General features: G+C 56.6%; 1 protein-coding gene across 1 annotated transcript; it reads right to left on the reverse strand.

Annotated features, from left to right (window-relative positions):
- Positions 1–4237: 4237 nt before the first annotated feature.
- NPTX2 (neuronal pentraxin 2) lies at positions 4238–16309 on the reverse strand. Its single transcript, XM_069569775.1, has 5 exons — positions 15707–16309; positions 13819–14035; positions 8593–8837; positions 6627–6806; positions 4238–5665 (listed from the first exon to the last, which is right to left on the reverse strand). Exons 1-5 carry the CDS (start codon positions 16130–16132, stop codon positions 5438–5440), a joined length of 1296 nt encoding a protein of 431 aa, XP_069425876.1. The 5' UTR covers positions 16133–16309; the 3' UTR covers positions 4238–5437.
- Between the last annotated feature and the right edge of the window lie 409 nt (positions 16310–16718).

A 16718-nucleotide genomic window follows, 5' to 3' on the forward strand; every position in this document is an offset into this window, starting at 1 on the left:
GGGCACATGCCCGTCTCTGGCCCATCCCCTGGGTTTCTGCTTGAAACATGCCTTCAGGACAGCATGTCCAGGGCCAGATTCTGGGTGGGCCTCTGCACTAATAATGCCTTGTTTTTCTCGAGCCTCAATTTTTTCATCTGTAAAATGGGAATAACAGATTTGTCTGCCTTTTTAGGGAAAGTCAGGTAAGCTTAACTAAAGGTCAGCTGCCCTGGAGCATCATCATGAGGAACTGTTGTTAAGACCACTCCCTCAATTGGATTCCAGATTGAACAGAGGTCAGGAGCTCCAGGCCACCGTCCAGAGAGGAGTAGGGGCTTGCTGAGGACACACAGCAAGGGCGGCTGGACCCAGAAGCCAGCCACCCAGGCCTACTGTCATCTCAGGCCAGGAGGCCCTCCCCGACCAGCTGTCACCAGCTGAGAGGCCGTGAACAATGGCTGTCGGGTGCTTCCTTGTGGACATGCTTGGGGCTTAACTGGAATCTGGGTCAGGGCCTGGACAGTGTCTCAGCAGAGAGAAGCAGGGAAGCTGCTGAGAAGGGGCTCAGCGTTCCCTGCAGAAGCCTACGGAAGGAATCAGGGCTCTCCCCACAGGCCAGCCCCCTCACCTGGGGTTTCCAGGTCAGCTGCCTCATGCACACACCTTGATTTGTAAATAGGCCAATATTTTAAATTACATTCTAGTGAAAAAATAATAATAATTGGCCTCCCTAGTGGCTCAATGGTAAATGATTCACCTGCCAAGAAGGAGACGCGGGTTCGATCCCTGGGTCAGAAAGATGCCCTGGAGAAGGAAATGGCTCCCACTCCAGTATTCTTGCCTAGAGAATCCCACAGACAGAGGAGCCTGGTGTGCTAGAGTCCAGGGGGTCGCAAAGAGCCGGGCATGACTTAGCAGCAAAACAGCACACAAAAAACCCAAAAAGGTTACATCATATTATTAAGAGAAGAAGGTGTACAGACCAAGCACACAGAATGTACTAAAGGCCTGGAATTGAATCTTAGCTGTTTTAGAAATTTGGGGGCCTCAGTCTCCCCACAGGTAAGCAGGGCCCAAGCTGGGAGCCAGTCTGAATGTTCTCAGGAGACACTGCTCTGAAAGTTTCCTCGGACCCCTCTCCACTCGGCCTCTTCTCTCGGCTGGAAGCAAGAATACATTTATTTATTCCATTTTCCTATTTCTTGCCCTGGAAACTCCTAAAATAGAACAGGAGGTGGGGCCATGAAGAGAGGTCCCTGGGCTCTGAAATCTCCTCTCTGAGGGACCACAGGCACCTGGGACTCTGTCCCCGAGGTCGGGGGTGAGGGCGGGTGGAGGTGGGGGTGTTACCTCAGCTCACCCGGCCACAACCACACTGCGCAGACCTGTCCTGGGTCCAAGAGGATGGGATCTTTTTGGTTGCAAACTATGGCCAAGCCATACCTCGATTCTTCTGCTTTGCCAGAGGCCCTGGCTTCTAATGGGTGGCTTGGGAACCAGCGCTGCTGCCCTGGGGAAAATGACGGGTGTGTCTGCAGCAACAGTGTGGCCCTGGTCCCGGGGGGGTAGAAAGACAAAGCCAGCTGGGAAGGAGCTGGGCATGCCCTTGTCTCCAGGAGGCATGGTCAACCTCCGGGGGCATGGCTGACCCCAGGGGACCACCCCCCTCCAACCTAAGACCTACCGGCCAGTTCAAAACAGCAGGGACTCCAAGGGCTCATAGTGCCTGTTCCCAAATGAAGGACTTCGGAGAGCTCCCCGCCACAGTCAGATCCATTGCCCTTTGGGGGGCAGACAGATACCACTCAGTCATTCCACTGTCCCTAGACAGGGATGCCTGGCCTGCTGTAGTCCATGGGGTCGCAAAGAGTCAGACAGGACTTAGTGAGAGAACAACAGCAAGAGACAGGCAGGAACCCAGGCGCCCTGCCTTGGCAGCATGGAGTCTTGGGCACTGGACCACCAGAAGCTCCTGAACAAACATTTCTTAAATAGAGCTGTTGGTTCTTGGTACGCAATTTATGGTTACTTCTTAAACTGTGCCTATGCATTACATGTCTGTTATATATATGGTATCTGATGACAAATAGCCTTCAAAGAAAGTAAATGCAGTATTTCTTGCCAGTCCTGAGTCCTGAGCCAAGATACAGACCCTTCATGACCCATGCCACTCCCTTAAGCACAGAAAGCCAGGGTTTTGGGTGCATTATTCCCGCAGGACCTGGTCTCTGGTATATGATGAATGACAAGGAAACGTCAATCTACCCACACGCTTTAGTCTTTGTGTTTTATTTCTGCTTGAACAAGGTTTTAAAATGTGCTCATAAATATTTGCCCTGACAACTACAGAGACCAGGACGACTGCTTTGTAGAGAGAAGTAAAACCGTCCGGTAAATTTGCCTAGTGCTTCCTGGAGAAAACAATGGGAAGCCAGCAGCCTGTCAAGGCCAAAGTCACATAACCAAACACGCGCAGTCCTGGCCTTGACAGGCTGCCTTGTTATGTCGAAGTCCCCGGTAACGATCAAATCACTTCCATGTGACTGCACAACACCAACCGCAGGCAGTCAACTGGTGGTTCTCTGAGCCATCGAGGTTGAGGTCAATGGCCGCGCTGAATGTGGAGCAAGGAATCGTTAAGGAAGAAGACCCCCATGGAAAATGCCCAGCCCCCAGCACTGACCGCCTACAGCCTTTTTTTTTTTTGGCTGTGCCAAGTCTCAGCTGTGGCAGGGGATCTTTGATCTTTGTTGCAGCATGCGGGATCTTTGGTTGTGGCAGAGGTCAGTGTTCTGGAAGGAGTACTTTGGTCCCATGTTCTGGGTTCAGAGCTTCTCCAGCTGCAGGAAGGAAATTATCTGACTCAGCAGGGGTTCAAAACCCTGATGCAAAGGTTTGCTCCTGGAAGAGGCCATGTCAGGGAATCAGGTAAGGTGAGCCCAGTGCCTAGCATGGGTAAGAAATAAGAAAACTCTTCAGTGCTGTTCAGGGGGAGATCTGAGTAGCTGCTGGTTTCATCATGAAGGAGCTTCCAAGTAAACCGCTCTCCACCTGATCTCAGCACTTTGGATTCCATGGGCCCCCAAGCAGAGAATCTGGCCCAATTTCATGTTCCGCCCGACACGAATGATCGAGTTCCTGCCAAGTCATAATACACAACATTGAAAGTGGACTCCAGGGACCTCAGTGACCCAGGGATGAGCTTGGTTTTAGAAGTCACGGCTTCCATTGCGGCCTCAGTATCAAGTACACCCAGCACACAGTGTCGTTTGGTTCCAAGACTGGACTCTGCTCCCTTAAAATAGACATTCAGGTATTTCCACTTGGGAAAGGGACAAACTGAGTTATACTCTGCAGCTACTGAAATGGAATAAAGATACAAACTAGAAAGTGCTTGTGAGGGGGGCATTCCTGACCTGGGGGGAGATGAGGGAAAATACTGACACACCTTCCAGGGCCAGTGGACACAGAGAGAGGCACTGGCAGGGCACGTTGGCACTAGGTCCCCTCGGAGCCAAAAGCCAGAAGGCGGGGGTGGGCGTGGAGGGACCTTCAGAGTCACCGGCTGGCTTGGGTCCCAGCTCCGCCCTGGGTCAGTTGTGTGTTCCCAAAGTCACTGTTTCAATTGTCCCACGTATTCACCTGTCAGTTGGGGTGAACTCTTATAGGGGGTTGTGAATAGGATTAAATGAGATTTTATGGCAGAGCATACACAGAGCGGGCTTCCTGGGTGGCTCAGTGGTAAAGAACCCATCTGCCAATGCCGGAGACGTGCGTTCGACCCCTGGGTCAGGAAGATCCCCTGGAGAAGGAAATGGCAACCCTCTCTGGTATTCTTGCCTGGGAAATCCCACAGACAGAGGAGCCTGAAGGGCTACAGTCCACAGGGTCGCAAAGAGCTGGACACGATTTAGCAACTAAACAAGAACAATACACTCAGTAGATGCTGAACAGGTGCCCCATTTAGGGCAGGGTCATCAAGTGAAGCGGATTCCCAGTTGAGATGACAGGGACAGGCTGGGGACAGAGAGACTGGATGGAGCCTGCAATGCACCCCCAGACTGAGCCTGGCTGGGGCTGGGGAGGCGAGGGCAGTCCAGCACCACACCCTCCCCCCGGCGTTCTGCACTCCCCTGGGGCTGCCCACTGGGGCCCAGCCCAGGCAGACCAGAGAAGCTAGCCTTCGGCCAGAGGTCGCGAAGCCCCAACGCTCCCTGCCCTCAGCCCCAGACATGGAGAAAGCAGACACCGAGGCTGTCTTCCAGTGCATTTTAATCAAAATTCCATCATCAGAAGAGTTCTTGTAGCATACAGTGTTAGGATGGGCATGTGAGCTTGGTCCTACAAATGGAACGTTCACAGATTTGCACTTTGAACATGTATGAAAAATAAAATATATAATATTTAGCTGTATAAATTTCCCCACTGAACCACATCTATCTTTTAAAATAAATGATGACCTCTGTCCAATCAATGAAGCAGCCTGGAGTCACTAAGCAGGCACCAGCCCAACGACATCCATTTCCTGAAGTTCTGGGGGAAATAGTGGAGACAGTCGGATGTTCACAGGAATCCACGCTAATTACACCGAGCATGTGCCTCACAGTGGGGCGAGCCGTCGAAAAGCAGGGAGTGGGTTAATGGCTGCTCTTTTCTGTTTTGGGGGGGGGGTGGTTAAAAAAATAAATTCCCCAAACCACATGGCATGGTTGTAAAAGCTGCAACTGAACTTTTGGCACCAGTGGGAAAAAGACACCTTTCAAAGCCAGCCAGGATTCCGCTAAAGCGTGGGTCAGAGGGCAAGCTGACAGAGGGCGGGTGGACAGTAGCTCAGGCCCTTCTGTGTGCAGGGTTCCCGTTCACAGCCCCCTCCCTGGAGCCATGGACGCGCCCTCCACCTCGGAGATCAGTCAGGGCAGTGTCCGAACAGCCTGCCTTCCTCCGCAAGCTCAGGAGTTCCTGGGACATAAAGCTTCACAGCGTAAAGAACACCAAGGGAAAGGCCCTTTTTTGAGGGGTGAGGGGGAGAAGGGAGGGGCTTCGCTGCGTGCTCAGCTGACAGCAAGGGTGTACGCAACACACAAGGGACACAGCCACTCTGGCAGGACGATGCACAGCCTTCGAAGGGGACGGACAGACGGCACACACGGAACACCAGGGATCCGTGAGAGCGGGCAGGGTTGGGGCACGCTAGCGTTTACAGGGGTTCTGAGCAGGAGTCAGGAATCTGTCCACCTGCGGCTCAGGGCTTCCTCCCCGCCCCAAACCAACAAAATCATGGTTCGGAACAGATAAGCTGGTGACAGATGCCGCCACAGAGCCTCAGGCTTCGAGATGCTCTGGGAGGGGGCTTTGGGGGCCCCCCGCCCACTGTGGCAGGAGGTTTGCACGCAGTTCCACTGGGGGCATGAGGGGAACGGCCCGGCCACTGCCTCCCGGACAGAGGGGCGGGTGGCTACAAGTCAAGGAGACGCTCCTCGCAGGTCTCCACCGGCCACTTGGAAGCCCCTCCGAACACGTCCACGTTGTTGTCCACCCAGGGGATGATGTTGCCTGGCATGTTCGTGGAGCAGTTGGCAATGTTGATGATCTCCTGTGCGCGGAGGACGCGGTCCCAGATGTTGAACTGGCTGAGCTCCCCGACAAATGCCTGCGTGGCGTCGAACCTGCCACCGACCGTGTCCTGGGGAAGGGGGACGGAGTGAGTGGGGGCAGGCTCGGGGCGGATGTATCTGTCCCCTCTCCCAGGCGTGTGACCCGCCTGGCAGGGGAGCGCCAGCTTGGAAGGGACGTGGGGAAGGGGCGGACTCCCCTGACTCAGATGGCACCCCGTGACCACTGAGTCCTGCTGCTTCCAAAGCTCTAGGGCTCGTGAGGCCCGGGAGAGGGCATGACTCAAACCACCCCACTTTACGGAGGGGAGACTAATGAGAGAGATCCTCCAAGTTCCCTGAACTGGAACTGGACCCGGGTCGCTCGACTCCCAGCCCCTCCCAGGGGAGAAGTAACAGGGAAGTGTGTGGGTGGGTGGGGTGTGGAGAGAGCCAGGAGCCCCGACTCAAGGCCCCCCAGAGGACCGGGGTCTATTCCCTTGACTTCCACCAGCAAACCCCAAACACGGGCTAAGATGTGAACTCTTCTCTGCCCTCCGCTCCAGGGGCGAGCTTTCTGAGGGCGGCCTCTGAGACCCTGACCCATCTCAACCATAGATGTGGTTCCCCAGGTGGCCGTGCTGGGGATCAAGGTCATGACCCTGAGCCAGGAGCCCCTGGAAGATGCCAGTACCAGCCAGGGCCCAGCATTCTGAGTCAATATAGTGGCAGGCAGAGGCCAAAGGGCCAGAGACGGCCTGGGGTCCCTGGGGCTCTGGGGACACTCCTGCCTGTGTTGGACAGACTCCACTCTAGAATCTATAGAACACACCACATCAACCTGGTCCCTGCTAGGAAGGGCAGGACGTATCCCCTTCCCCGCCCTCACCCCCTCAGGCCATAGGACAGCCCGAGCCAGGCCGGCAGGGACCCCGGGTGTCCAGCCTGGCTGTCGTGCCGCGGTGACCAAGGCCAGGTCCAGCAGGCAGAAGGCTAGGCAGGGCCCCAGGCAGGGAGACAGCCGTGTGCTGTGTGGCCAGCCGCCGCACTCACCTGCTCCTGCCCGAGGATGAGCACACCGCCCGGCTTGATGGGGTGCCAGGGGGCCAGGTTCTCCCCGGTGCCCAGCTTCTCCCCGTCCTGGAAGGCCTCCCACATGCCGTCCCGCGTCGTCCAGGTGACACAGATGTGGTGCCACTTGCCGTCACTGACAAACAGGGGCAGCTGGGCGACCTGCGGGTGGCAACGTGCAGGTAAGGGCCCCTCGGGGTTCCCAGGAGTTGGACCTGGGGGGACTGGAGGCCCTGAGCCCACTGCCGCTCTCATCGGGGACGGGGGGGTCCCTTCTGATCTCCCCCCTCTCTGCTCTGTGGGTAACACGCCCAACCCTGCCAGCTCACAGGGACCCTTGGACTGGAGACACCACATATGTCACAGACTCTTAAGGGGAAAGGGGCAGCCTGGGTACAAGCCCCTGACCCCAGGGGGGCCCTGCTCTTGACTGGACACACTTGGATCCTGGCTTGGCTGAAGGTCTGGGATACTGTGCAGACCAAGCAGATGAGATGGACAGCTCCCTGCTCCTATGCTTGTTCTGAACACCTCTCGTTGGAGAACCCAAAGGGAAGTCAGAGCTCTACCGGGTAACTTCTTTGGAAAACAGTCAAGACAAGGCATCTACACTCTGCTAGTAGGGTCCCAACAGCCATCGCGACACTTGGGGGTCTACGTGTGTGTGTGTCCCCCTGGGCAGGCTGCCTACCATTATGTGTGAGCGTGAGGGGGGAGGGTGGGAGTGCACACAGGGCCTTTCTGCCCCACACCATCTCCCTGAGGTCCTATAAGTCCTCTACAGACCAGCTCTGCCATCAAGCATCATGTTGTTACTGTTGGTGTCCTAGCAACCCAGAGCTCCCTCCCAGGAACTGGTTGTTTACACGACATCGAAACCGAGGAAAACAAGGCTCTCGCCTCTGCTTCGTCCAAGCGCGTTATTTAGAACAATTAATCCCCAGCTCAAGGACGTGGTCACTGCCGGAAGGAGCCCCTCAGGTGGATTCTGTAGCGTTTCCCAGTTAAACAACTCCAGCCAGAGCAGTTCAGTAGAGACAGGCAGGGTGGGGGCCGAGTGCCTGGTGAGCCCTCCAGGGCTGTGCAGCCATCCACCACTCAGCCCCAGGAAGGAGGATGTGAGGCTGCCTGTTGGGTGATGTGCAGCCCACCTTACATTTCAGTGAGGCTGCAGGAGGGTCCCACAGATGCCCAGAGCTGATCTCTTAAGGAGACCACATTCCTGAATGTCAAAATAAGCCAGTCTATCAAAAAGGGACATTTACTCTGGAAAAGGCAGGACTGGAGGGATGGGAGACAGATGGGTGGTTGCCACAGGCTGGGGTGGGAGCAGGAGGTGACTATAAAAGGGAATGAAAATCAACACAACATTGTAAAGCAATTATCTTCCAATCTAAAAAAGGGCAAGGAGGAAATCTGGGGAAAGAGGAAACTGTTTTATATTTTAATTGTGGTGGTTACACAGTTATGCATTTGTCAAAACTGGTTGAACTAAAAAGTATAAATTCTACTGTATGTAAATGTATTTCAAGCCCCCTCGCCGACCCGCTGAAAGACATGCTCATGAGAAATATCACACAATCGCACACACATACACACACACCCTCCCCTATTCCTGGGGAACCGCCCTGACTGACTGGCCTGAGGGCCTCTGAAAACTCAGGTTGTCCCGAGCAGGCCCAGTTCATTCTGATCCTTTGTGGCCTCTGTGCTTGGACCCTCCGCGGCTTCTTGGTGGGACTTACCGCTTGGATTCCCCACAAGCTACAGCTGCCTGGACCCCTGCCCCCTGCCTGGTCACCTGCCCAGAGTGGGACTGAGTCAGGGCCAAACCGTCCCCTTTGGGGAGAGGACAGCCTTGTGGTCAGATGTCAGACTTCCTGCAACATCCCAACCTTGGTGGCCACCGGGAAAGGGGGAAGGGTGGGGGCCTTCCCAGTGGGCTCACCTTGTCGTTGATGAGCAGCTCGATGGGGTTGTTGCCCCACTCAATCAGCACGATCTCGTTGGCCTGCCCAGGCACGGCGTAAGAGAACGGGGTGCCGATGCCCGGCGAGGCGCTGGACCGCAACCACAGGCAGATGGTGAAGGCATACAGCTCAGGCAGCGTCTTCTTGATCTTCCCGTACAGGTAGTTCGTGCGGAGGGGTAGGGACACTTTGAACGCATCTGGCGACTTGAAAGCACTGTTGCCTGGGGGCGGGCGGGATGGGGAGGAGGGGTTGACAGCATGTGAGCGCCTCCCTCTCTTTCCCCACAACCAGCACAGCCCAGAGCAGCAGTTGACCTGGACCCCCTCCCTGCAAGCAGATCCCCCAAGCACAGCGCACCTGCTACAGACTGGCTGCTGTCCAAGGTGCTGAAGTGGGAAACAGGCACATCCTTGCTCTTGGAAGCTCGAGGAAGGGGGAAGAGGCACGCTGGATTTAACCTTCTGGTTAAACTAAGCCAAAAAATCCTTCCTCAGCCATGTCCTATTGCCTCTGCTGTTTCCTAGAAATCTCGGCCCCTTCAGCAGGGCTGGGCGGGGGCCTGCTGGACTTGGGCTTGGAGGCGGGACCCCACGCCCCATAAACACTCATCCACCAATGAGTCCCCGTCACTTCTCCCCCAGAAGAATCACCACCGCCTGAGGTAAAGGAGTCAGGCACCCATGACTCGACACTACAGCTGAACTCAGAAGTGGCTTTTGGACTAAATCCCTGAGTGAATTGCTTTGCTCAGGACCTGCCCTTCCCTCCTTGAGAGAAAACCAAGTTTACTGACCCGTTTCCAGCAGAAGGCAGAGACTCCTGACCCACTGAGGTGAGCCCACCCGCCCTGAGCCTTGATCCCTTGGGGCCTACCTGGGGCTGTCCCCAAGCATGTGGCGCTTCCAAAACCTTTGGCAAACAACTGAAACTCTTAAATAGGTCTAAGTCATTTTCTGTACAGTTTTGGTTGAAGCTCAAAATTAACAACATCATAACTAAACACACAGAGGACAAGCCCCTGTGTGCTCATCACAGATCCCAGTGTTTGCAGGGGACTGCAGGCTCTGCACCATCACAGCAAAAACTTCTCTCCCGTTGGGGACCAGATGCTGCCGGGGAAGGAACCTAAATGTCCATCACTCCCTCAACAAGTATTTGTTAAGCACTGACGAGGGGCCAGAGGATCCTCATTTCCGTCAAAGACAGGCAGGCTCCCTCGGCCTGGAACCACACTGCCCGTGTCACTAGTGAATGAAATCTGCTCCTTCCTTGCCCCTCTCTGTAGAATAGGAGCCAGAATGGATGAACCATTCTCCACCACGAGCCCCCAGTTTCATTTTTTTAAAAAAGATTTTTGGCGTGGGCCATTTTTAAAGCCTTTATTGAGTTTGTTACAATAATGTTTCTGTGTTTTATGTTTGGGTTTTTTGGCTATGAGTCATGGGATCTTAGCTCCCTCTGTGTTTTATGTTTGGGTTTTTTGGCTATGAGTCATGGGATTTTAGCTCCCCCAACCAGGGGCTGAACCTGCACTGTCTGCATCGGAAAGCAAAGTCTTCACTGCTGGGCTGCCAGGGAAGTCCCACCCCAGACTCATTTTCTGCCACAATGAGCAGCACAGACACGTGAGAGAAGCCCCTTGGTGCCACAGCTCACATGCCACCCAAGGACCTTCCACCATGGAAGGCTGCAGGGCCCACCATCACCCTTCCAGCCTCTCTGGAACGGGCAATGTAGAAACATCAGAGTCTAAGCTTCACATGTAGTATTTCTTTCTATCTGCTGACTATGCAGTCTTGCCTGATCCCCCCTGACCTCCCAAGGCTGCGGAGCACCGGGAGAGGGGTGGGAAGACCTCATTGCCTGGGGAAGCTGAGGGCAGGGCCAAGCCAGAGGTTGAAGCAAAGCTGAGAGATCCAGAAAGTCCTGGATCCCTGATTTTGCAAACTGTACAGTGGCAGCACCGAGGCTCAGAGAAGGGCACCAACTTACCCCAGGTCACACAGCCCATAAATGACAGAGCCAGGAACGGAAGCTGTGCTTCCCAAGACATGCAGCTGCAAATACTTAATGTGCAAATGCTTGTGTTTCCATGAGATGTGATTATCTAATAGAGAGAAATGGCTTCTCTCCTTGCAGGTGGGCAGGCTTGCTAATTTGATCAGGCTCGGGGTCAGTAATATCGTTAGCCCAGTGATAACAGATTGGTTCCATCAGGGCTGGGAGAGCCGAGGGGCGGCCATACCCTGAAAGCCGGCGCCCTCTATTCATGCAAAACAGCTTGGAGGTTCAGAGGAAACTTAGTTAAAACCAATTAAGGAATTAAAGGGCCTGACCGATAAATCAGAGACTGCAGGTAGCCGACAAGCCAAGGATGGGGAGCAGCCTGGGGCTAAGAGACAATGGTTCCAGTGTTTACTTCCAATCTGAGCTGGCCTCTGCCTGGCTGGAGCGCCCGGAGTCCAGAGGCCCCCACAGGTGAGCAGGTCTCCCAGTAAAGAAAACGAGCACCCTTGGAACCTGGGCGGCAGGAGTATCCACACGCAGGTTGGAAGCTCAGCACTGGGCTAGGAGGAACCTCCCACCCAGCAGGGCTGAGGCCCACGTGCCACTCCAGGCTGCAGCCTCCATGACTCTGGTCCTTAGGGGTCGCCGCCTAACACCACCCCAGCTCTGCAGTCTGCCGGCCACGTGAATGCGGGTGTCACTCAGCTCTGACTCAGTCCCTCATCTCACCAAATCCCATCTCACTGGGTTGTCGCGGGGATTACAGAAGACAGAACGTGGAGCTCAGAGCCTGGCATCTGGCGCAGAACAGGCACTTAACAGGCAGGAAATGGTGCACCGAAGGCCTGAGAACCCCGGGGGCCCCCCTCCGTGTGTGGTTGAGGTCCGTCTCCCCTGGGCTCAGCAGGATGCTTCTAAGGAACACAGTGTGCTTAGAAGGAACACATTCATGGTACATTTGGGGGCTGGCAGCTTACATCTCTGCTCACACCTGTCACATACATGACAGACAAGAGAACTGCTCAGAAGACAGATGATCACCTTCCTTAAAGACTCACCCCAGGGCTGGGTGGAGCACAGGATTCCAGAGCTCTCATCCAGTGGTCGAGAGGCAGCGGACCCTGAGCCACTGCTCACTGCCAGGGACTGCAGGCTCTGCAAGAATGGCCCTGTCCTTGGGGAGTCCAGCTCTAGTCTGGACATGGACCCTCCCCTCTGTGCCAGGTGAGCTCGGCGGGCCTCCCACAGCACCCAAGAGTGTGGGTACAGGAATCAGACTGGCTGGGGTGAGCCCTGACTGTGGCTTTCTGGCTGCGAACAGACACGCCAAGGTCGGGAGGGAGAGTCACAAAGGGGCAGCCCCTGGGTGGCCAAAGCCATGATGAAGGAGTTTGGAGGAAGCCATGTGAAACTCAGAACCGCCCTGGAGTCACAGAACAAGATGGGGAGGGGCAGGGTTATGTGCCTGTTGCTGTCCATTAGCCGGTGGCCTGGGCCCCACCTCGACCCCCTCTCCCCGAGGCAGATGACAGATCTGGCTGAGAACCTCGGAGCACTCTTTCTCATCTATGAAATGGGTATAACAAGAGTCCTGTCTCCACACTCGAACTCAGTAGACTTCTACTAATCTGCTTCCATTAACTCACTTCCTCGTAGCAACTCAGCCACCAGGCCAAGCGAGGTACACGGCCACCAAGGTCTCTGGCAAAGCCCTCCCCTCACTCTGCAGCCATCCCCTCCCGTCAAGACTCTGAGTAACTGCAGTGTGCCCACTCCCTTGGCCTGCAGGTCCCATGAGGGCGAAGCTGGGCAAGGGAAGGTGAGCCACCCATCCCTGGCCCCAATGGTGCCTTCCTCTCCTCCTGCCCGGTGACAGAGAGCTAAGTTGCAGCTGCTCTGCCTTTGGGGAAGGGCTTTGAGACCTAAGGAGCTTCCTGAGGTCACCCAGCAACGGAGGTGAGGCAGAGAGGATTTTTTCAAACTCAAGAATCCAAGTGCAATAATAATGATAAGGAAGGAAGAATAGGCTTTCCTGGAAGAAGAGAGCAGGAAAGGGATGAAGGAACCCTTTGACTTTGGGGATGCTGCTGAAAAAACAACTAAATCAAATGAAACAGAAACACTCTCTCCTTGGATGCCTCCATCTGGCCCAGCTGAGCTGATGTGACTGGAAGAGTACGAGGACATTCTGCCCCTGGACATTCACCTGCCAATTCATACAACTGAGTCATCAGAAGCTGCCCTTGTCGGGTTAGTGCATTTGAAAGGTTATAATCCTATACCCACAACCAGCAAACCTAAAACTTCACACCCAGCACTGTCTGAATGATCTAGGGCCCTTGATCCCTTCCCTTCCTGTTTCCTGTGGGAGAAACTCACCCACCAGAATCTGAGCAGAGAAAAGAAAGAGACTCAGAGTCTGCTGCAGGGTCTAGTTAAGAAGGGACTGAAATGCCTGCGTGGCAGGAGGTCAGGAATCAGACTGGACGAGCGGATCCTGAGTGTCTTGCTTTTTCATGGACAATGCCAGTGGGGCTGGGGATGGGGTTAATTCCAGAGACGGCTGTTGTCAGTCACCCCGATTGTTTGCTCAAACAGCCAGGAACCACCAGGCAGGCAGGGCCACAATCACTGCTGAAAACGGGATCTGAGCATAGGTGATGAAAACCAGGACCCTCCCAGCCGCTAGCAGCGCGCCCTCCATCTCCACTGAGCCTCTGACCAGTGCCTACAGGGCCAACTCTTTGTGCACCACGAGATGACTCGGGTTGAAACAGCAACACCTGGCCTGAGAGGTGAGAGGCAAGAGAGGCGGGCTGTGGCTGGGATGGTAAGCAGTCAGGTGGTTTTCTGCCCCCAGCATTGGAGGATCAGAGGTGAGGACGGGAGAGCAGTCTCAGAACCGAGCAAACTCAGGAGAGCTCCCCGCCAAGAGTGACCAGGCAGGGGTCTAGCAGTGACCACTCCCTCAGGGGCCCAAGTGGCCGTGTCTGTCAGGGGGCAAGATGGCAGTGCCGCGGGCTCCTCCGGGCCTGCCCTCCCTTGCTCTGAGCCCCGCTTCACCCCCTTACAGCCAAGTACGGAGACGATGGGCTGGGGGCGGGGCGGGGGTGGTGGTGGTGAGGGGGCGGGGGTGGAGAGGCGGCTGATGGACGGCCGCCAGGGGGCGGCAGAGACACCAGCCCGGCGCTCACCTCGCTCCAGCTCGGTGACCCTCTGCAGCAGCGCGTTCAGGGCGCTCTCGGTCTTCTGGCGGTGAGCCGAGGTCTCGTTGTGGAGCAGGGACTTCTCGTCCTCCAGCTCGGCCACCTTGCGCAGCAGCTGTCTCTCCAGCTCCCCCAGCCGCCGCTGGAGCACCTCCCGAAAGTCGCCGGGCAGCACCGCGTTGGACACGTTCGCTCGGAGCTGGTGCTTTCGGTGGAGGAGGGAAGGGGGCAGGGGGCACAGGCGGGAGAAGTATTAGGGCCAGTTTAAAAACGAGTTGTGAAATGTAGCTCTGATGGCCCCCACCACACAGGGAGAAGCTTCCCAAATGGGAATATTAAATCGTGCCAATGGCGGGAACGGGAGCATTTCACTCATTTGTGTGTGTGTGTGCGCGGGAGGGGGGGCGGGGTACGGAAAGGATTTCAAAGTCAAACAGCAATTACTCTGCTGCAATATTTTAAATTTAGGAATCTCATTTCCCTTCTCAGGAAGCTGTGTTCCTCCTCTCACTAAAAAGTCAAAAATTTAACCAACATCTATCATTCCCAAGTAAGGACCAAACCACAGCTAGGATTATTTTTTTAAAGAGGTAATCAAATGGTCCTCAAGGAAGAAGAGCTTTCATCTAGCCGCCCCCCCCCCCACCCCACCCCGCAACCCCCGCAACCTCCAAGTTCCGGTAGGGCCCGAAAGTGCATGACTATGCTTGCAGAGATGTTACCGGAAAATAAGAACTCTAAAACAGGGCTAGTCTGAATTCCAGGAATCTTTGCTTTTAATGCTGCTTTTAAATCCTCACTTCCTATTTCTTTTATTCCTCTACCATTCTGCTGGCTCTGGAGGATGCCGGCTGCCGTCTAGCCACCGGTCTTTGGCAAGCTGTCTACCCCTCCCTCTAAGTGTTCCAAATTGTAAAACAGATTATAGGATCTGCCTGGGGGGGTTGTTGCACGGGTTAAAATTAGATAATATGCCTGGCGCATATTTAGTGTTCCAGAAACGTTAGCTCTTATTAATCATAATGAATCGAAGGATATACAGATGCTGGAAATACTGTATTTAGCCATCATGCCAGAGGAAACTCTCAAATAATTTTGCAATAATTACCACCTGTAATTGAAATCTAGTTTTGCTAAGAAGTATTTTTGTGAACGTGTGTAACAGAAACATCCACACTTCTTAAGCGGGGCGGAGAGTAAAAGATGGAAATTAAATGAAGATTTCTCTCAAAGTTCCAAACTGCAGACACCTTCCGAGAAGGGAAGGTCTCTTCCCCCAGAGCAATCGGGAGGGGCACCCTAGGATCTGCGCGCGCAATTGGGGGACAGCGTCTTTGAAGTTAACCAGCTTAGAGGTGCGCCTGGTGTGAACCGTGACCCGCCCACGCTCGCCTTCCGCGGAGACCCCGGGGCCTCCGCCTGCTCTGGTCCAGCCGAATTTGATTTATAAAAGGTAACACCGGACGCCCGGGGCTGCTGACCTCCCGCGGAAGCTCCCTGTCTCCTGAGACAAGGTCTAGGAGCGCGTCCGACTCGGGGAGACTGGGAGATTTATAAAGAGAGAGGGGGGGCTGTCCCCATTCGCCAGGCTGGACCTCGGGGAGTGAATGGCCCCACAGCTGGCAGGCCTGGCACGGCTGGGTGGGGTGGGCGGGAATTTAACCTTTTCCTTCCAGCAAAGAGGTGGGGAGGAGGGATGAGAGCCAAGCAAGTTTCGGAGCCAGACCGAGAGCGCCCCTGACCCCAAACCCAGCTCGCCTGGCGTCCGAGCGCGCCCGGGCGGCGGTGTCCCGCGCAGCCCAGAGGCCAGGACCACGCGCCCCTCCTCTGCCCCCCTCCTCGGGGGCGTCCCCCCAGGGACCCCGCGCCCTGCTACCTCCAGGCTCTCCAGGCGGTCTTTGAGGGTCTGCAGAGAGCGGCTGAGCTGCTCCACGACGTGGCCCGGGTCCCGCGGCAGATCGCCCATGGTGTCCTTGCCCGAGGCTCCCCGGCCCGGCGCCTTGCCCCCTGCCAGCCCCTCGCAGCGCGCCAGCTTGGCCGTGAGCTCGCGGATGGCCTCGCGCTGCGAGCCCAGCGTCTCTTTCTGCTGCACGACGGTCTCACGCAGCTGCAGCACCGCGGCCCGCAGCTCCTCCTCGGGGCTCAGCGCGCCGCCCTGCATGGGCATCGCGGGCAGCGGGCAGCCGGCGCGCGCCGCCTCCGGGGGCAACGCCGTGCACACGAAACGGTTGCTGGGCGCCGGGCCGTCCTGGGCTCCGGCGGCCATGGCGAGGGCCACGCCGGCGGCCAGCAGCGCCAGCATCCCGCCGCTGCTGCCGCGCTCACTCCAGTGTCCGCGGGCGGGCCGGTGAGCCGGCGCCGTCGGGGCGCGCGGCGGGGGGCGCCTGCGCGGTGGGCTGCAGCCGGGCTTTCCGCCCGAGGGCAACGCGAACGCAGGAGCCCGCGGAAGCCGCCCGCCGTCGCGGAAGCCGCCGCTCCGTCCGGCTCTGCGCTCTGACCCGGCCGGGCCCGCGCGCCCTTTCTTAAGCTGGAAGGGCGGGGGGCCCGGCGCGTGGGGCGCGGCGCCGCGAGCTCTGATTGGCCCAGCCTGACGCGCGTCACGCAGGGGCGGGGCGGGGCGGGGGCGCCTACTCGCCAAGCGGCGTACCAGCCGGCGGGCGCGTGGGCCAGAGCCGGGGGCGCGAGCCTGGGGCCCGCGGCCCTCTGGAGGGGACGGCTGAGGTAAAAAACAAAAAAGGGTCCTGGGTGCCTTCAGGAGCCTCGGCCGACGAGTCCAGGCGCCCCCTCGGACTCCCGCGTCGTGGGCTGTGGATAAGCCAAGAGCCCCCTGGTGCCCCGGCGGCCCCTGAGGCGGCGCTGAGGGCGCCAGGCCTCGCTCTGCGGTCGCC

The sequence above is a fragment of the Ovis canadensis genome, chromosome 24 (genome assembly GCF_042477335.2).
Source record: "Ovis canadensis isolate MfBH-ARS-UI-01 breed Bighorn chromosome 24, ARS-UI_OviCan_v2, whole genome shotgun sequence".
Lineage (NCBI taxonomy): Eukaryota > Metazoa > Chordata > Mammalia > Artiodactyla > Bovidae > Ovis > Ovis canadensis.

Excerpts from the sequence above, each read along its gene's own strand:
- NPTX2 (XM_069569775.1), bottom strand. The coding sequence starts at position 16,132 with ATGCTGGCGCTGCTGGCCGCCGGCGTGGCCCTCGCCATGGCCGCCGGA. Across the intron at positions 8,838-13,818 it reads GGTCACCGAGCTGGAGCGAG|GCAACAGTGCTTTCAAGTCG; the intron begins GTGAGCGCCGGG and ends GCCCGCCCCCAG. Across the intron at positions 5,666-6,626 it reads TCATCCTCGGGCAGGAGCAG|GACACGGTCGGTGGCAGGTT; the intron begins GTGAGTGCGGCG and ends CCCCTTCCCCAG.